Source organism: Bemisia tabaci, chromosome 5, assembly GCF_918797505.1.
Source record: "Bemisia tabaci chromosome 5, PGI_BMITA_v3".
NCBI lineage: Eukaryota > Metazoa > Arthropoda > Insecta > Hemiptera > Aleyrodidae > Bemisia > Bemisia tabaci.
In genome coordinates, this window is record NC_092797.1 from 39,184,654 (window position 1) to 39,206,179 (window position 21,526).

At 39.9% G+C, this 21,526-nt stretch overlaps 1 protein-coding gene across 3 annotated transcripts in view; it reads left to right on the top strand.

Annotated features, from left to right (window-relative positions):
- The window catches only part of LOC109040867 (transmembrane protein dusky-like), a 95,968-nt gene extending 79,799 nt beyond the window's left edge, over positions 1-16,169 (top strand). For all 3 annotated transcript variants that reach the window (XM_072300686.1, XM_019056959.2, XM_019056960.2), the window contains 2 exons: positions 5,248-5,506; positions 10,644-16,169. In XM_072300686.1, coding sequence (XP_072156787.1) covers positions 5,248-5,506; positions 10,644-12,190 — 1,806 coding nt within the window. In that variant the 3' untranslated portion in view covers positions 12,191-16,169. The remainder of the gene's footprint in view (positions 1-5,247; positions 5,507-10,643) is intronic.
- The last annotated feature ends 5,357 nt before the right edge of the window (positions 16,170-21,526 follow it).

Genomic DNA, 21,526 nt, shown 5'->3' on the forward strand with positions numbered 1-21,526 from the left:
TCTGATTGAATCAAGAGTCCTTTTTCTTGTCGATGTTTTTGAGAGTCTGGACTCTAGATCCAATGTGTTTTTTTTTTTTTTTTCAGTGATTCTTTGGATTTCCGATAGGCCCCCATCTGACCAATGTTCAAACACCCATAACATCTGACTCTATTAAATTCGAGTCAGAAACCCGTTCCTTTCGAGCTGCATCCGATGCATGTTCACCAACGAAACGGCGCGAATAAAAAATCGAGAAACTCAATTTTTCGGGTGAGCTTTGATCTTTGGAACACCCCGGGACATGAGATGACGGAGCCGAGAATGAAGGTCAGGAGAGTGTGAAACACCTTAAAAAGCCTATCCAGGTTGGCGCTGGAGTCCAATTTATCATAGGCGAGCTGATGCATGCTGGTGAGAGGAGGAGTGGCGTGCCCTCGCGCCACTCGCGCGTCTCACTCGCGCGTCTCGCCACCGCCGCCGCATATTCCAAGTGCGAAACGAATCTAATTCCGAGGCTCAACCCGCCTGCCACTCGCCCGACCGGGCTAATAAATGTGTCCCTCATTTCGCCTTCCTCCTTCCATGTTGCCCAACTTGCCTTTCAGCCATCCCGTTTCAGCCCCTTGGGTTTCAGCTCGAATTGGTCACAAATAGTTAAAGAATAAAAATAAAAAATGAAAAAAAATAAATATTATGAAATATATACGAAATACGTTGATAAATGGGAAGAGTTTGGTAAAAGAGAAGATCAGAGGGGAAAGGGGAGAGGAAGAACTAGAGTAAAAACGAGAAGAAAGGATGAGGAAAGGAGAAAAAGGGTGGGAAAATGGAAGAACAGAGGGAAAAAGGGAGAGGGAAAGAGTAAAATAGAGAAGAAAGGATGAGGGAAAAGGTGAATCAAAAACGAGAAAAAGAGACGAAAATGGAACAGATTATCGTTTCCTTCCCGAAAAAATGTAACTACATGTGAGGGCTTGGCGGACAAGGCGCAGAGTGCAGTTTTTGGTATTTTGATAAAAACGTGAGCGAAGTTTCGGAATTGCATGGATCCTTATGGCGGAAAGAATGATCAAACTGACAAAAAGTTAGTTTGATCAAAAAGATGCTAAAAAATTGGAATTCGGGGGCGAATTTTTCTCAAAAATGCATTAAGGCTAGTTTTACTTGAAATCAGTAATATCTCATTTTCCTCAAAAACTACACTTATACACCTTGTCCTCTAAGCCCTCCATTTCAATGCTGCCAAATTTCTCTGCGAAAATTGCATTTTATCCAGGAGAATCTCGGGAATCTCTAACTGAACATTTGATTGATTTTCATCTGATCTGATGCAAAAATTAGAAACTGCCCTTTTGAGCCCTGAAAGCTCCATATTTTGAAGTGTCCACACTCTGCTGTATCAGCACTCTAGTCTTTACGCTCTATTGTCTGGGAAACTCCGAATCCTGTAATCATGACCATGGTGCACAGTGAATCGAGTCAATCAGAAAGGTCGGACATAACATTTTTGACTAAAACTGCAAATGTATAAGTTATTTCATCACATTTTAAATATTAATGGGTGTTTCAAGAAGAAAATTTCACGGGGAAACCAATATAGCTACTTTTAGAACCTCAAACACCTTTTCATTCTCATTTGTATGAACACTGTTATGAGCTTTTAAAGTTTCAAAATTTTGTCAGTTTCCTTCCACCGACTCGTTCCATTGTGTGGCGGCAAGCCGACAACGAAGTGCTTCGCGCGGGATGCAAGCGGGAAGCGTCCAGGCTCGGCAGTCAAATTCGTCAGTCGGACCGTTCTAATTACAACTCTCAAAAACTTACGGGCGTGCTCCGGCCGAGCATCAACATGAAGCATAGACTTGGGGTCCGGCACGGTCGGCCGCGGCCGGACGGAGACGGGGACGGGCGGCCGGGTGCATGCCTCCGAGTGAAAGCCCCTACATCACACTCGCTCTCACTCAGTCACCCGGTGGCCGGTGGCTCAGCCGCGTATGCCCGAGTCACCCGTATCCAGTTTCCCAATCCGGTAGAAAAGAGATCGCCGGACACACCCAAGAAAAACCAGGGTTTCGGAACAGAAATCAGAGGTTCCGAGAGAGGAGGCCGCCACGAATGGATCCATTCCTCAAAGAGACATCGTATGAGCTTTCCAATGCTGCTCCAATTGTGCAACTTTGCAGATGATTTGTAAAAAACTAATAGAGTACACATACCTAAAATTTATATGGAAAAATTATATCAGATTTTAAGGGTGAGAATTTCGACAGGATTTTTATAGTTTTTGGTGGCAAACTGAAAGGAAAAAATCTGCACAGTCTAAGCAACACTGGAAAACTTTCCAGTGTACGTATCAATAGTGATATATAAATACGTATATAAAATAAATACGTATCAACTGATACGTAGTCTTCACAAGGTATTGCCCTTTCTCTCCTTCTTTTTGTTCTTCTTCGTTAGATCCCTCTTATTCTATTTCTTTTTCCTCGTTATCCTCCTCTCCTTATAAAATTTTTTCTTTATCCTTTTCGTTGTATCTCTCTTCTATTCCTTCCTCCTCCTCTGATTCATCTTCTTCATCTTCTTCCTCCTCTTCTATTTCTTTGTTGTAGTCCTCTTCTTCTACTCCTTCTTCTTCATTTTCTTCTCATCCCTCCTCTTATTCCTTTCTTCACCCTCCTCCTCTTATTTCTCTCGTTCTTTATCTTTTTTCCTCTCCCTTCTTTATAGCTTTCCTCTTCCTCGCCTTCCTTTCTTTCATCCCTTTCTTCCCATTTTCTCTCTGCTTCACTTTCTGTTTTTTTTTTCTGTCCATCTCTTTCCGATTTGTAACGCACCCTCATTTACAACACATTTACAACATTTACACATCATTTCATCAACATCATTTACAACACATGATAGAAGCCCCAAAACTCAAGACCAGTCTCTTAGACTAGAATGAAATAAAAGTTAATGCGAGGAATAAAATCCTGCAGTGATTCCTCGCCTTTTCAGTTCGATGAAACCTTCCTACACTGTTAAAAATCGTTGATTCCGTCCGACGGAAAATCCGGAGTGAGAATGAACACGGGAGTGCGGTTCAGCGCGTAGGTGCTGAGACGGGCTGCATGTGTAGTCAAAGCACTCCGCACCGGAGCTGCAGTACGGCCCGGAGTCACGCGCACCTTCTCTCCCTCGCACTAGCGCTATATACTGTCTCTTCTCCCCTTTAAGCCTACCACTCTCAGAATGAAAATGAAAAATTTAAAGAGAAAAAAATAGAAAAAATAATAGAATAGTGGAAATAATAGAATAGTCGAAATTATGGTATAACAGAGACAATAGAAAAGAAATAAAATAAAGTAAATCAAATATATGATAAAATGAAGTCAAAGACTAAATTGAAGTAAATAATTAGAGGGAGCAAGGAGATGAAGAAAAAAATAAAATAAGGGAAACAACTAAATGATGTTAAAGAATAGAATGAATTTTAAGAGTAAAGTGAAGTCCAAAAATTATGATGAAGTATTAAAAGAAATCACAGTAAATATAAAACAAAGTAAAGGAATGAGAAGTAAATAATTAAAGAAAAAAAAATGAAGTGCTTGAAAAAATAAAATAGAGTGAAGAAAAAATAGAGACAACAAGGAAATAAAACAAAGTAAAACGATAAAATATAGTTAAAAAATATAGTAAAGTAAACTAAATACACGGACAAATCCAGGTAGATTGAAATATCTTAGCGGCCCGTTCAAATCGACGTTAAATACCGTTTTTGCGTCACTATTCATGCATCGTTCGCTATAGCTCAATCGGTAGGGTCGTCGGTTAGTGTTAGGTAGGTCCCGGGTTCAATTCCCAGGTAGGTAGAAAATTTCTAACCTTCAAAATCGGTTAAATCACGTACCAATGGTTTCATTATTTTTATTTTTCATGGTTTCAAAAATTATTTCCACAATTAACCCCTTTCCACCATCCCCTAGCTGCGAACCCCTAAATTTGCGGCTCCCGCGAATCCGTCCGGCGTCGGAGTGATTTCTATGCGTACGGCACCCAAAATCCGTCCAGCCGATTCTCCGTCGGAGTGACTCCTCGGTCCGGCGAAGTGAGGGCCCGTTCTTACTCGCGCTTGTGCTGAGTCTCACTCCGTTTTTTTAACAGTGTAATCAAGCATGTCGAATTATCCAACTTAACCCCTTGTGGCAACAATGTAACGGAGTCCCAGATTCGGCGCAGTTGAAATGAACTGTATTACCATTCGTATTTGGCAGTTAAAAACGGTCGGTGCATGCACTTAGAGATTTCCACGCATTCTACCGGTGACTCTCCGTGTCCCAAGCTTTGATGCCGAATCTCGATGATGTGCTCGTATATTACTCCTGCACTCTAATGCTCTTTGAGTCAAGCGCTTCCTCTTCCGGCAACATATTGTGCAATAATTATCCTCTTGGAGCTCCGCGTGGACTCGAAATGCACGCTTACGTGTGTGACACGCAAAGCTTCTGGCTCATTGTTGCTGAATTTCACGCAAAAATAGCTTAAGCCATCGGAATTCAAAAGCATTTTCCGGGTTTTGTGTATTTTACGGCAACGAAGCTTGGAACATCCTGACTTGCGGACGGATTTCGGGCATGACCTTTGTCATGTTGAACTAGTGAACTACTTCAAGTATTTTCACTTTCGTGAGGGACCGTTGACATTAAAGCTGTGATTCTTCGTTGATACGTGAAAATAAAAATCTGCATGTAAAGTCAGTGTCAGCATCAAATCTGCTGGGGCAAGGAATTCCCACATGCAAACGTGACGTCTCATATTCTGAGAAAGTAAATAAATCGTCTGATCTACGTAATTAACCGTTTGCATGTCAAACACGGAAAAAAGTGTCAGGGGCCATCCCCTAAAATTGTGGTACTACCCCAATTTGTTGGACGATAAGGACATTTCTGATTACGTTTGGTAGTACCGCAACATTTGGGTTAACGCCCACTAATTTATCGGGTAACTACCACAATAAATTGAGGTACTACCCCAGTTCATCGGAAATGTTCAAGTTGGGATTTGGCCCCTCCCCTTTTATCCGTGAAATTGAAGGAGAAAACAATTGTCTTTGATAGGGGATGAAGGGCGGATATTATTCCCTATTTATTCTCGATGATGCTATCGTTGAGATGAAATTTTTCTTGGTGGTGACTGCGACTAGAGAAGTATCCTTCTCCATCTTTGATCGTGTATCTTCAATATTACTACTGAAGTCCCGTTTTAATGTGCAGTGTTTGTTTTCAGAGTGTGACCAGCGATGCGCCACTCCTAGATGCTGCAGCACTACCCTTGGAACACAGAGGGATCTATGGGCCCCCTCTGCCCCCAGGACCGGGGCCCCTCCCTTCAGGGAATGGGATAGGGCCTGGCCCAGATGATCCCTGGCCGCTAGCCACGCCGGACCAGCCTCAAATCAAACATCTCCAAGTGCAGTGTGAGAAAACTCACATGCGTGTCAACATCGAGTTCGATCGGCCATTCTATGGCATGATTTTCTCGAAAGGTGAGCAATTTTAACCTGTTAAACAACGCGAGTGAGGGCCGTTTATTGAACCTTAGTCGCTTCATTACAGAATTTTAGATCTATAAAGACATTTTTGAAAGTTATGAATCGACTGGAGACCTTGCAGATTGATGTTCAGTGATTGACCCTCTGGAGACTTTAACGCAGGGGTAGAAAAGTAAACTATTCTTTTCGAATAAAAAGCAGTGCCATTAAAATTCCAATCGATATTACCAGACTGTAATCTGAATTCGATAATTGATCATTAAACCAGAACTCTCTGAACCAATCGGAAAAAAAGATTAATATAATTCACCGGCTTGAAAGCTCATGAGCTCCCGACACTTGCGTCATTATTCACAACCACCTTTCATTGCACCACGCATAATTTTGTACTCTGACGCGCAGTGAGAGAAAAAGAAGAGAAATGATGTAGATTGCGAGCACTTGAGCGTCTATAGGCATCGTTGCCAGTTTGGCAGGATATTCTCGAGTTATCTCCTAAAAATTCAGTATAATAATACGGGCAGATTTTCCCTTATTTTTACAGTTAATTGCACCACACCTAAAAAAATGATCTAGATGCACCTGAAAAACGAGGCAATGCTGCCACGATTCCGGGATATTCTCGAATTATCCCATAAAATTCGATGTATTGCGACCAAATTTTACTTATTTTTACATTTAATAATAATTGCACCACGCTTGGATTTCAAAATAATCTACATGGCAGGCACCTGAATCTTTAGGCATCGTTTCCAGTTTTGCGGGAAAGTCTCTAGTTATCCTATAAAAATTCGATGTATTACGGGCACATCTTTCCTTATTTTTACAGTTAATTGCACCGCACCTAAAAAAATGATCGAGATGCACCTGAACGTCAAGGCAATGCTGCCACGATTCTGGGATAATCTCAAATTATCCTATAAAATTCGATGTATTGGGGCCTTATTTTTACAGTTAATTGCACCACACCTAATAAAATGATCTAGATGCACCTGAGCCTCAAGGCAATGCTGCCACGACTCTGGGATATTCTCAAATTATCCATTAAAATTCGATGTATCGGGGGCAAATTTCAGTTATTTTCACCTTTAATTGCACTACACATAAATTTAAAATTGATCTAGATGGCAGGCACCTGAACTTCGATGCAACGTTGCCGGATTTCCGAGCTATTCCCGAGTTCTCCCTTCGGATGCAATTAAGCGAGAGCAAAATTCGGGCAAAAAACAGCAACAGCGCCCGAAAAACGTGTGGGCGATCACGATGGACGGCGGGCGATGAGTGGCTGTTGGGGTGAAATGATTGATCGGCAAATAAACTGGATCCGTCGAGACGAGAGCCGAATTAATCGTGGGAATTCGATGAGCGGCTCACGTTGAGCGTGGGCTTCTATTACCGTACAAATATTGAATGGATCTCAATGGGTATTAGGGTCACTCGCGAGTGGATGCTCAGCTCCGGCGCCGCGCCGCTCAGTCGACCGAGTCAATTGGAGAGGTCGGACGAAATTGGGAAACTTTAAAAGCTTATAACTCCGTTCATAGAGTACCTTAATAGGGAGAGTATGGCCACTGGGCCCCATGGAGGGCCTAGGACCCAAAAATGGCAATGCTCTTTTTTGGTTTTTAAGGATGGGAGGGGGTCATTGCCAACTTTGACGGTTATCACCGACCGCACTTGCTGCCAACCTTACTACATGCACGATGATTTTTCTCAAAAATTGCACCCAATTAGCCGTAGAACTATGTAAATAAGTCGAAATAGTGCATTTGAGTTTTTTCGTTGCGATAAGCAAAGAAAACTACATCTTGAGTCATTTCGTATTACATTAAATTACAGCGTCCGCTATTTTTGGGTCCTAGAAGGCTCCATCCAGCCAAAGATGGCTGAGCCAATCAGAGGTGGAAACCGAAGTGGCCATACTCTCTCTATTTAGGTACTCTATCCGTTCATACAAAACTTTGAGGTATTAAAATTGGTTTTATTGGTTTCCTTGCAAAATTTACTTCCAAAAGCACCCCTGGGAATTTGAAATGTGACGAAATAAACATCAGACTTTGCAGTTTAAGTCAAAAGTTTTATGCCCGACGTCTCTGATTGACTGGGTCCACTGTGCGGCGCAGCGTGCGGATTCGTGCTTAAATAAGAATGAGGAGAAAGTGCGGCCGGTCGAGCCTAGCCCGGGCATTTGATCAGCTTCGGCCTGCTCTTGGATGCCGCGGCTCACCTCACTTCATGCTAAAGTAAAAAGAAAAAAAATAGCGAAAAAAAAGCACGGTCGTGAGATGTGTACTTTTCCTCAAGCAAACCTGTCCGTGCTCATCCCTTTTGGATGCGCTCGACAAAGAGGAGGGTTTTCAGGTTAGTTAGCATTCTGTAACGCATGGCCTCCGAGAGAAAGTTCGCGGTATGATTAACTTTGAGACGAGCGGGTTTTAAGGTCAAAACTTGGGCATCGATATCGGTGAGAAATCGGGAATATCGATGGTTAAAGGTGAAAAAATGCTTATTTTCAAATGGATGGCATGGATTTTAAGCAAATTTTAACGTCAAAACTTAGGCATCGATGATAAATCAGGAATATCGATTATGTTAAAAGTAAAAACGTACTTTTTTTCGACTGCGATGGCACAGATCTTCGCTCGTGTTTTCCTTTTTTTTAAATTTTTTGAGAATTATCTTTACGCGTTCAAAAATTTTAGCAGCAAAGTTTAAGGGAGATTTTTTTTTTCGGTAGCCTTTTCAATACACATTTTTTGCGGTAACGACGGATAAAGGGACCACATTTTACAATAAAGAACAACCATTTTTTACTCTTTTTAGAAAAAACCTATAAGTTATTGGTTCCCCATGCAGGAAAGTGCTTTTATGAAGAGCCAGAGACAGTGGTTCCTCATGGCAAAATGTAAACCAAAGGATCTCTGAGTCTCAAACATTTTAATTTTTTTAAAGATTCGTCCCATAATTTAGATCACAATTTGAAAATAGGAACCACAATTTCTGACTCAGTTCAGAAACGACGTATGTGCCATTAGTTTTCCTACGGCCGGAAGTGTTTTTACGGATGAACTAGAAATTATAGCCCTTAATTTTCATAATATAGATCAATTAGAGTTAACACATGGTATCCAGCAAATAATCATGCTTCATTGCTTTTTCCTTAAAGGCAGAGACTTCCACTTGAATACCTACGCGTAAAACCAGAGGCGTTCAAATGAGCCTAAATAAAAACAATTTCCAAGGAGAGCGTGAAAATTGATGACGAGAGATCGAAGAAGAATCCTCGCACACCAAATATAAGAGTAATCAAACGTCCAATAAAGTACTAAATCGACTTTCGCGTGAGAAGATCCGGAATAGCATTAAGAGCGAAAATGCCGTGTGCGGTAGAGCATTCGGACCCGAGGACGATGCAGTGAGCAGCAGTAAGCAAGAACGTCGTATGAACCATCAGGTGTTGCCAAATATCCTTCGATAAATCACGATTTTTTAGGAAAATTCGTGAATATTTCTTTTCCTATTTTTCTGAGGATCTCGTTTGTAATTTGATCTAAAGGGTCTGAAAATTTCAAGGAAAAATATACATAACTTTTCTCAAACTTTAACGTTCTCTAAGAGGGAATTCAAGGTAGATTTACACAGGTATGGACAGAACTGAACAACTGGCCTCTGATTGGCTCTCCAGCGGCCCCTTAACGTCAGCCATTTTGTATGTTTTGATTATTTTGATTTATTATGTTCGGTTTATCGTTTGTCAAAATTTTGTGGGATTTTTTGCACAATTTTGGTTATACGATATTAATTTCAGCGTTTAAACGCACAAACGTTTGAATGTTAATTTGATTGTAATTTAATTAAAAAACGGGCCCCTTAACCTACGTCACGAGGTCATGTGACACGTACTGAGGCTCATGGGAAATTTTCAACTTTTCCATACCTGTGTAAATCTACCTTGGAGGGAATTTGGCAACACGCGAATGCTCATACGTCATTTTTGCCTAGCACGGCGGAGTTGTGCTGCACGCCTCCATGCTGGGATTATTGGATGCGAAATGGCTCATAGATCACCGGCCGGCAGTCAATATCCCGATAGAAACTCCTGTTGAGTGGCCCGTGGGTTTCGCCGTGACTCGACATTTTTCACAGCGCGGCTCAAATGAGGGTTGCATTAACTTTCATAACAATTACTCGAGCTGCAATCCAAGCTCTGCCTCTTCCCCTCATTAATAAAATAAGTAAAAGTAAATCGAAAGTTTTCTTCTTTAAATCAGGATAATTTGGTGAAAAGTGTTGCGCGTCGGAGAGATCGGTCAGGTGTCAAAACGTTGTTAGGGGCTCGACTTTCGTTCGCAAGGAACGCTCGCCTGAGAATCGGATCAAGCAGAACATTTCATGGAAGCATGGACGATCTAGATACATGTTTCTTCAGGAACATCATGGCTTCCAAATGACGATTTTATTCCCGAGAGCAAAATAGTTGTATAAGAGTATATTCAATTTTATTTTCTCATATCGTAATTATTGTAAGGGTTTCTTTTTTTTCTCAAGGGAGAATCATCATCGAGTCAGTTGAGAAAGTGTACGTAAAAACACTGGAATATTCATTTCTAGGCAAATTGTATGAAATTATGGACACACTCTGAAAGTGTGACCGTTAACTCCTTAATTTAAAAATTCGATAACGCAAGGATCATTAAAAATAAAATAAAAAAGAGTCATCTGCTCAAGATGCTACAGCGCTAATCAAATTAAGATTAAAGTCAATGACCTTATGGTCTATTTATCTTTAAAAACTGTAATTAAAATTGTTCCCTCAAAATTTTGCATCGGCGGTGATTTGAGTATTTGTTTCCCTTTCAACGTGTTTTAAGCTTCAAATCGTATACCGCACCAAAATGAAGGAATACTCACTTCGTTTCATTCAATATTTTTGCTGATTGGTACTCGAGATGTTATTTAACTCCTTTGAAAAAAAAAAACCTCCTCCCTGAAACGTTTGCAGAAAGATGTTTGTGTATATACTGAATGGAAGTCCATAGAAGTAAAAAAAATGTTTTAAAAAATTTTGATGTTGAAATTCAAGAAATTTCCGGCAATGTATTCTTAATCGGTTATTTTTCGTTTGTTTCAGGATTCTACAGCGATCCTCACTGCGTGCACCTGAAACCAGGCACCGGGCACTTGAGCGCGACGTTCGAGATCTTCCTGAACAGCTGCGGCATGTCCTCGTCAGCCAACCACAACGCTCACGGCGGCTACACGACGCCCAGCGGCAGCTACGTCGAGAACACCATCATCATCCAGTACGACCCGTACGTCCAAGAAGTCTGGGACCAGGCCAGGAAGCTCCGCTGCACCTGGTACGACTTCTACGAGAAGGCCGTGACGTTTCGGCCCTTTCAGGTCGACATGCTCCACGCCGTCACCGCCAACTTCCTCGGAGACAACCTGCAGTGCTGGATGCAGATCCAAGTCGGCAAGGGACCCTGGGCCTCCGAAGTGTCCGGCATCGTGAAGATCGGCCAGACCATGACCATGGTCCTCGCCATCAAGGACGACGAGAACAAGTTCGACATGCTCGTCCGCAACTGCGTCGCCCACGACGGGAAACGCGCCCCCATCCAGCTCGTCGACCAGCACGGCTGCGTCATCCGACACAAGATCATGTCCAAGTTCCAGAAGATCAAGAACTTCGGGCCGTCCGCCTCCGTAGTCTCCTTCGCCTACTTCCAAGCCTTCAAGTTCCCCGACTCCATGAACGTCCACTTCCAGTGTGTCATCCAGGTGTGTCGCTACAACTGCCCTGAACCCCACTGCGGCGGCGACTACGCCGGACCCCAGCTCGGCGGCATCGGCGGCGGAGAGTACGGACCACCTCCTCCTCCACCTCAAGGCGTGCCACACCAAGAATACGGAGTACCCGACTACGGCGGTCTTGGTTTCCCAGACCCCAGGCATCCCTCAGGGCCCACCGGCGCTTACTCCGAGCAGAAATCCGAAGTCGTGCCACCCCCGAGTGGAAACGGAAACAGCAACAACAACGGCAACAACAATGGCAACGGCAACAACAATGGCAACGGAACGACACCCGCCACATTCTCCACGCAGAAGACATCGCCCAGCAATAGCATCAACGAAGCCAACGACATTCACCTACCTCCTCCACCACTACCCGGTCACCAGAACACATACACGACTGTCAAGCGGAAAGGAACCGTCGACGACGAAGGCAACCTCGCCGTTCTGGGAGGTCGACCAAGGTCGGTCGAGATCCCGGTCGACAGTAGTCCAAGGCGGCGGAGATCGCCGGAGATCGTGCGCACCATCGTCGTGTCGCACGTCTACAAGAGAGAAGCTCAAGAAATGACTGATGTAAACACTAGTAGAACTATTCAAGTGGTCGCCCCTGGGGACGTAAACTTCGCCCTGAACCCGGTAGGGAGCGCCAGCAACGAGACGGTTGTGGTTTCCTCTCGGACCACGGAGGCCGACAGTATATGTATAAGTGTGTCCAGTTTCGTGGCCGGGCTATCCATGCTCCTGGCCATCCTAGTCGTTGCGTGCCTTGTCGCCGCTTTCCTCTTCGTCCGCGTCCGGACCCTCGACCGCAAGGGAATGACCGCCACCTTCGTCCACGGCGGCTTCGACCCCTCCGAATTCGTCAAAGTGACCAGTTAGTGATACTATAATTTGCCATGTCTCCCTTTCCATACGGCTCGAATCGACCCGCAGCGTTTCCCCGCACCGGAATCCCATTCTGCCGTGCTAAGGAACGCCGTATGAGCCTTCAGACGTTGCCAAATTTCCTCCGATAAAAACTGAATTTACTGGGAAAATTGCGAATATTATTTTCCAAAATTTTCAGACAATTTTGTACACAATTAATTCTAAAATATCTGAAAATTTCAAGGAAAAATATGCATGAATGTTGTCAAAAATACGTGTTTTATCGAGGGAAATTTGGCAACTCTCGAATGTTCATACGGCGTTCTTCCTTAGCACGGCAGCATTGATTCCGGTGTTGAGCGGGAAGTTGGCGTGTTGAGTTGATTTTGAGCCGAACGAAGCGATGACGCGTCGCCGTATGAAAAGGGCGTTTTACAGGACCTGCCCTGGTTTAGGAACTTAAAATTAGGAGGTCCTCATAGATTATCACGGGAAAATTTAGGCTTCTGACTTAAAACTAAGGTTACTGGAAATCATATTCTAGTAAAATGTAAACTTCATCAATGATCCTCAGAGCTAAGATCTTCAATGATCATTAACGCAGCAGCGTTGCCAGACTGTCATGGTCAATTTTTGTTTCTTTACCTGGAATCTTGAGTATTTTGACACGAAATTCCAGGTAAAGCAAGGGAAAACGAACCTTTAAGCAATCTGTTAGCATTACTTAGTTGATCATTGATTATTTTCTCGAACTTCAGAAGATCATTGAGGAGGTATTATTTTCACGATTGTTACAGCCTTGAAACTCTCTAAATAGCCTCATAGTTACGATTTTCACAAACTGCTATATTCTAATTAAGTTTTGGTCATTTTACTTTTTCAGTCAGAAGTCTAAAATTTTCTGTTCAATCCTTCAATTTAGTTCTAAATCAGGGATTACCTTATTTGTGGCCCGCGTGTCAACGCGTTAGAACATTCAGAAAACTTTTTTCAATATATGTAATAAGGATTATAGCCTCACGCGATTGTTTTTTTCAATGAATTTTTTGGTCCTAAGAGGTTCAGTTTCTCGAGCGATTGTCGATGATGTAACCAAGCGGTCCTCTAAAACTTCAGTTGAACAGATTAAATATTTTAGATTAATTTTTAAATTCTTACTTGAATCATTAAAGCTTTTCATCATCGGCAATCTTTCAAGGAAAACTCTCTAGTCTTTTTCACCCAGCCTTATTGTACGAAGGCAGCTATCCGTTTAACACGGACCATTTTCTCAATGAGGTAATAACGACAATTACCTAAGATACGATGTGTGATCGACAGACTTCCGGAAAGCATTACTGGATGTTTTATACATTGCAATGAGAATCCATAGGGGAAGTAAATCTTTAGACTTGCTCACGAACCATCATTACCATAAGTTCATCTACATAAAAATCTTCACGGCCGTGAAATCGAATTTTTCTCAAATTGGAAACGACTGTAATATATATTGTTTGAAATCTTTGATCGCGAATAATGCAATGGACGTATCTAGGTCACGCGAATCAAGCGTCGTGCAAGTTTTGAAAAATTTAGCCATTTCTAAATATACCACTTTGTTTGGACCATTATCAATTGGAGCTTTGACATGCTTAACAGTCAAATTCAATAAATTAGATTTTTATGTATTTTTAAATGTTTACACCTCTCTGAGCTTATAGAGTCAGTTCTGTGAAGTAGTTTTGATCTTCCAATAATGATGACATCGTTTCTTAATGAGCATAGTACCATCTATGCAAGATTGTGCGAATGGTTTACACAAAAGAGGAAGGCAATAATACCAAAGGATGGAGTAAAATATAGAAAATTCCTCAAAGAAATAAACAAAACTCAGTGAAGTTTGTACATCAGAGTAAAGCCATAAATATTGAGTAATTTTTTTTAACGAACCCGATAACTTAACATCAATTTATATCGTAATAAAAAGGTACACCAATAAAAAAAAATTCTTGAGTTGAAAACTACACCAATCAACAAGGGGCTCGTAATTCTATCCAATTATGATCTATTTTGTAAATCTGGAGGATTTTATTGTGAAAATGGCTGAGCTTTGTTTTGTTCAGAAGTATAAAAACGAACTGACTCCATAAAAGGTTTTTCATTCTACCAATGTAAATGACCGACGGTGCTCTCAATAGAGAATGCTAACTGACTGAACCGTAAGCATCTGTAAAAAATATCGCTTGCTAACTTACTTTACATTAGTTAAGAAGTGTAAAAAAATAGTTATACACACGAGTAGTTGCGCGTTAGCATAAATTGTTTTCTACAAATATCTCCAAAAAGAATGCAGAATGTCAGCAGTCATCTTGAATATTTTCAACTATCATTGAATGTAAGAATTATTATTGCTTGAAACATAACTCCCACTTCAGTAGAAACTTTAAATGAAGGTTAATTTACCAACTTTTCTAGATAAAACTATCGTTTCGTGAATGAAAGTGAGACATTTTAAGAGTCCCGGATCATAAGAAAAATAAAAAAACCTGAATTCGACCTGTTTCCTCCAGTGTTTCATTCATTCTCTCTTTAATTTTTATTTTAAAATTTGTCTCTCTACTTATGCTTGTTCTCATTTTGTAGTGAATACACTGAAAGTCCAAAGACTTTATTTTTAATCTTACTTGATGAGGAGGAAATAACAGTTTTTTTCCTAGAATTTATTAAACTAAATGTGTCGCTCAGAATCATTTTAAACAATTGACCGTATTGGTGATTTCAGTTTTTCCTCCTTCAGAGTAGGGCTTTCAAGTGCTTTTTATTTTAATTACATCTGAACGAAACTCTATAAAGAATACATAAAGAAAAGTCCAATGTTCATCATTTTTTTCAAAATAAAATTATTTTCCAAGGCAGATGCATCTTCGGAAAAGGCTCATCATACACATTGGATGGTGAATACACTCTAATAAATTTTATATTACCAAACGAGGAGAAATCATCAGGCGCATTTGTTCTGTGTTTTCTCTGAGATCAAGTTACACATCGGAGATTATAAAATCATAATTAATGACATCGATCCAACCTCTCAGTCCACCTCGTTCTCCAATTGATAGTTTGTTGTTCTTGCATCAGATTCTATGCAATTTTTAAGTTGAATGAAGGAAGCGCAGGAGATTATCATTGTGTTTTTTTATTGTTAAGATTACTGTCTTATTGGCAAGTTAGCTGTAGGGGATATCGTGTTAGAGACACAAAAATCAAAATCTTTAACTCTTAGATGAGTTAAGCCTTTATTATAATTAGTATTTTGTCATACTTGGTAATGTCCGTGGAATGCATGTTGTAAAAAAGCCATAATGTGTTTCTCAAATTGCTAAAATCAACTCGGTCATAGAAATTGTATTCCCAGCATACGGGACAATTTGCTGCCAATGCTCTTGTATATACGTGAAATTGAACTCTTGCAATTGATGACAGGACTGTAATATTCCCGCCATTCCTGGATTTCAACTTGTGTAATACTTTGATTAATTTATTTAATTTATAATTTATACATTTTCTATGTTGTAAATCTGAGTCATAGGAGTTTTAAACATTTAAGTGACGGATTTTATTTACAAATAAATTTGTAATGTATACTTAAGTGCCGATTCCAAAGATTTGTATTATTGAAATTCTATGACATATCTGTAAATGGTTGAGTGCTCCTCGAACTTTGTAAAATTGTTGAATGTTTGTCTGTGGACTTTGTGTGATTTGTTATTAGTTCATAAAGTGTATGATCAATGATCAGATTAGAATTTTTCTCAACACTTTCCCCCGTCTATCCAGATTCCTACCCTCTTTATATCGCTTCCTTCTTATCTATTTATTTATTTAATTTATTTATTTGTTTCTTTCTAACAGTTCACCTCCCGTTAACACCCATGTTCTTTTCCTCTTGTTTTTCCTCTCTAAATTTAATTCCAAATCTTGTATTAATTTGTATAATAAAACTATTTAAATTCTATATGTATTTTTTGTTCTTATTTCTGTTATTAATAATGCCATTGCATCAAAATGAATCTAATTACATCTATATTTCCCTTCAAAATATTATTTCACTCAAAGAAAAGAACTAATAGACCTCGGGACAGTCATTTTAAGATGAAAATGATTCTTTCATATTTCCAGTATGACTTGGTAAAGTCTGGAAAATAGTGTGGTAAACTTTTGAGCATACTGATTCAAGAAATAATGAGATTATACTTAAAGCTGGACGCATTTAAATCAAATAGAGCTATATTCATTATGACATGAGCCCTGTTATGCATGTATTCTTATGGGTCTCAGGGCTCATATCAGAATGGATTTTGTAGTTCCCTTTTATTTAAAGACGTCCAATTGTTCCTCAATTTTTGGAAGTTCTCAAAGTTAGTCAGTCCTTTAAGAGTAGATTTTTTATTAGGATTCCTCTTTTGGTTTTTTTTTCAACTAACGGTTCTCACTATCAATCACTCAAACCAAAGATTATTTGACTCCACATTACTGACGATATTTTTGCTTCTGAACATCGAAAACTGAGTTTTTCAATTCAAATTTGAACGAATTTTTGGAAAATGTGGAAGTTCTTAAAAAATTAAGGGATTTAGAGAACTTTGTGTACTTGCAAGCTATTTCACTTACGATTAACAGTCACACAATGTGATAATAATGACTAGAATACATATAGAGAATGCATAAGTGTCATAGACGCTGCTGTGATTACGTTTGTAGAATGCGTGGAAAGTCAGCTTGGAAAGTGGTCTATGGGATGCGGCAAAGATTGCCAATTCTCGATAAAAATCCTTTACATGCACCAGCGCAGTATTACACCATTGTACATTAGTAAAAAAAGCGAAAATTATATACAAAATGTGAAATATCTCGGAAATATTTTAAACATCACAGTAAATGTATGTTCAGTAAGTTTCATGTAATAAAAAACCCGGAAAATAACGCTGTCACAAATAAGGGACTGACTCATTATGAAGCAGAAAACCACGAAATTCACTGATCAGTTGGATTTCTGACAATTTCATGTTTTTATGGTCTCGGATTAAGTAGAAAACAAGAATAAGAAGATTTTGGTTTTATGATTGACACATGTTGAAAAAATCGAGGAAAAAGCATCCAAAGTTAAGAGGCGGAAGTATATGATGCCGGGATGGTGGATGAAGTTTTATTATTTCTCTCTTTCCAAAGCTCAATAAATCTCCGTTAGTTTCGAACTTAGAGACTCAACGTTTGTACAGATGTTCTTATTCCACCATAAAAACATGAATTTAAACAAATTTATATGCCATTATTATACAGCACTGATCCATTCAAATTTTACCTTCTCAAGTATAACCAATCTATTTAACTAGTAGACCTGGCCTGAATTTATCTTGTGTAAGGATAGGTCTGGAGCAAAGGTATGGTATGCTCCGGCTTTGTGGCTAACTGAACATTGCTTGATGAGTAGCCAAAATGGTGGGTTTGGGTAGATAAAAGGTTTTACAGGCGTAATTTTTTACGCGTAAATCCGTTCGACTGAACGTAAAAACAGACTTACTTTTAATTTTCCTTTTAATCAATACGTCGACGTAAGGGCGTACCTCTATTTCCATATAGGCCCCCAAAAGCGTAGATTTATACGGTAAACAAGCTCACGGGAAAATTGACATGCGCCTTTAAGTCAAAGAGGGACGAATTAAACATAAGCGGAGATGCGCATTTACAAAATTTAGCCATCGGTATTTTAGAGGTCCTAAAATATTGTGCGTAGGTATTTTTACAAATATTGTGATAGATAGTTCTAATTGCCTGATGTTGAATATAGAGATCGAAGGTTCACGAAAAAGTCAACTCTCAAAGGAGGAACTGGAAATATCCGAAGGGTTCCTTCTTGCATTTCCAAGAGCGTTCTCAGTGGCCTGTAAAAGTGTGAGTCACACTGAAAAAAAAGTGGAAGTGGGATTGACCATAATGGTATAGTAAAAAAAAATATGGTGATAAAAAGCCAAATAATGGTCGATTTAAGCATCTAGATGAAAGTGAGAATCATACTCGATATAAAAATTACCATACCCGGATTGTAAATATCAGTTAGGTGTGTCTGTCCATCGTTTAGGTATTTCTCACCATCAGCTGGGTATTTTTTACCATACGATGAGTTAAAAGTATGGAATAACATGGTAACACTTGCGTTTGATATCTGTAGGCATCTGTATGCGACTGGTCATGGTGTTGGTAGGTTAAATTTACCATACTGGTATAGTCAGCGTGGTGAGAGCTCCCGCTTGACTGCGCTGCGGTCTGTGGTCCGCCATTTTTCGTTTGTCTGTTTGTCAGTTATAAATTTATCACGTTGAGGGTCGGAGTCCGTGGCTGTGTTTTATTGATCCATATTAATCCATGTGAATCCACGCGTAATTTGCCCAAATTTGTGTTCGAATTGTCCCTAAAGCTACCGTCTTCTCTTCGAATCTATCTATATTGATCTGCCACATACATTTTCTGAGATTTTTTCGTTATTCGTATCGACCAATTTCTGGAGGTTAGGAGTTGCTACAATGAATCTGGCTTGCAAAGTGAAGGAATCCTGAAAATTTGAAAACCTTCGCAAAGTTGTTCTGCAATCCAGTGAATATCGGTTCTGTGTAAAGTCATTTCGAAAACATAAAAGTGCGGAAGTAATTTGAAAATAATCGACTAGAAGTGATTTTTGAATACTTCGTTCGTAGGTATATCTATATTCTTGTTAAAATTTTCGAAGCTCAACATACTCAGATGAAGAGACAAATGTGCGTGGGATTGATGTTTAACTGTAACTTTAAGCAAAATTTGGCAGCTTCTGCCCCACCGTGAACCGTGCGATTGGATTTTCATGTAGTGTCTTTTTGTGGGTATATTTTGAACTATCTATTTATTATATGCAATTAAATTTTCCGTGGATCTGATTTAGTCTGTAAATGATACCTTAACGCGAATAACAAGTATGGTTTTGGTATCATTTACTTGAAATCAGTGAAGCAATTATCTGCTATTTCTCGTTGAAACTGTCTTTAACTGCCATTGATTGTGTATGTAACGGAATTTCTAAAAGTAAGATGTAAGTAAAATATCCACGACTTTCATCAAAAGCATTTAATAATATAAGATGAGTGGATTTTAGAATCTACAAGGTTTGTCGCAGCATCTGGATGCTTGAAATTACCATACTAGTCAGTCGGGAACGCCACACTGGCACTGTGTCGCATAGTGTCAGCCGTATCGTGTTATTTACCATACCGGTATATTGGTAACTATGCTGCAGCTTCACTGTGTAAAAAATCAAGTAGACAGTATGGTAAATAACACCCAAACTCTGGTAAATCCCACCGATTATTTTTTTCAGTGCATCATGTGTAAATACGTGTAAATACGTCTAAGGTGCTCGGCAAAATAAATTTTAACTGAAAATAAAGAACTAATATGGTGTAGTCATGTTCAGGGAGTAACAGGAAACAGTAAGCTGAAAAGGGCCTTAGATTGAGTTTCTCGTAGGAGAGGGCGTAGAGGGTGCCCAATAAAAGGGTTGGGATTGAACCAGAAATGCTAAAGTGCTCGATCCCTGGATGGTTTGGATCGATGAGGGAATGTGACGGTTGGGCGTCATAGAGAACCAGAGAGTGCTATAAGGTGACATGTGCGTATGTGTATCTAATTTGTTAATTATATGCGTCCAATGAGTCGGGAAACACACAGGAAAGTTCGGAGACTTAAACGCGGCGTTAGAAAAGTAAACCATTTCATGACTAGCCAACTCCGATGCTTCCAGTCCTGTAAGCCTTGATAGCTATGGTGGTGGTGGGGGGGGGGGGGGGGATCAGCACCTTCAATTATAATTGTAATGTTCAAAAAACACACAGCAATCTTGGAGACTTAAACGCAGCGTTAGAAAAGTGAACCATTTCATGACGTGACATCGCCCTATATTCGCTTCCACTCCAAATAAGCTATGTGCAGTCATGGTGAAAAAAAATTTTTTTGCACGACCTTATATATAGAAAATGCAGCCCTACGAACGACGTCACAAATCTGTAAATTTTCTCATTGTCAATCTTTTTCTCTCCCATTTCAGGAGAAAACATTGAAAAAAATACTATAAACTTAGTTCATCGAGCTTTTTTGTAGGAAGCAATAAAACCTTCTCGTGCAAATTCTCCATTGACGTATTCTACATGGAGTGGAAGTAGAGAATTCTCAAGCCCGTGTGACAACACCGGGATGCCAGGTACTCGAATGTGAAGAGCCGAGTGTGGATACTGGCTGTCGTTGAAAAGGGAAAAGAAAGCATGACGGATGCGATTATCTGTGAAAATATGCACATATTTAAAACCTCTTCATCGGCGCCGATATTTGAATGGCGGTGATGCATAGCTGGCAGTCTCGCACCTGTTTCCCGTTGATCGATTGCTCTAAAAGAAAAGTGTCCGCGGATCCACCGTCGGGCCGCGCTAATGAAAAACGCCCTATGAACAATCGAACGTTGCCAAATCTTCCCGATAAAATACTCATTTTTCAGGAACGGTATAAATATTTACCCTTGAAATTTTTGGATACTTTTAAATCAAGTTACGAATTAAATTTTCTGAGGAGTCGAAACAAAAATATTCACAAGTTTCTGTGAAAACGTGTATTTTATTGAACGAAATTTGGCAATCTATGAAGGTTCATAAGCAAAGAAGTAGCGTGGGGCCAATGATTGATTCCATCCGAGGCAATCAGATGCCACTTGGAAGCGAGGAGGCTCAACAATAGGAATCTGCGTGGCTCAACTACGGCTTGAAATTTCCACATTATCCATACGGCTGCGTAAAGAAGCTTTCGGTATGTGCGTTTTTCGATCAGGTTTGCAGATGATTGGCGCAAAATTGCGTAAGATTATGCTCAGATACAGGCATGAGTAGGTCTACTTGGGACCGGCACGAAATCATGTTTTGATGGTCGAGGCTAATCGTGTTCTGACAGTTCGTTAAATTTGACTCAATATCATATTAGAATTCCAATCGAGATGGAAAATCGTTATCGAGGATAACTTCACGATTTAAAGCAGGGTTCAAAATAAGATCGAATGCTCGTCATTGAAATATTTACTAACTTTAAAACATATGGACGTATTTATGTTAAAATAATTATGTCATAATGCATTAAATCAAAAGGAATTTTTTGCGTAGTTTTTGATCGTTTCATCGTTCGTGCAAATCAGTATAATGCAACTATTAGTAATTTAATTAAGTCTGCCATTTATGAGACTGATATGCCTAGATGCGCGATGCATCTGGGCCTATTAGTTTTAGTATAAATTAGCTTCCTTTTGAT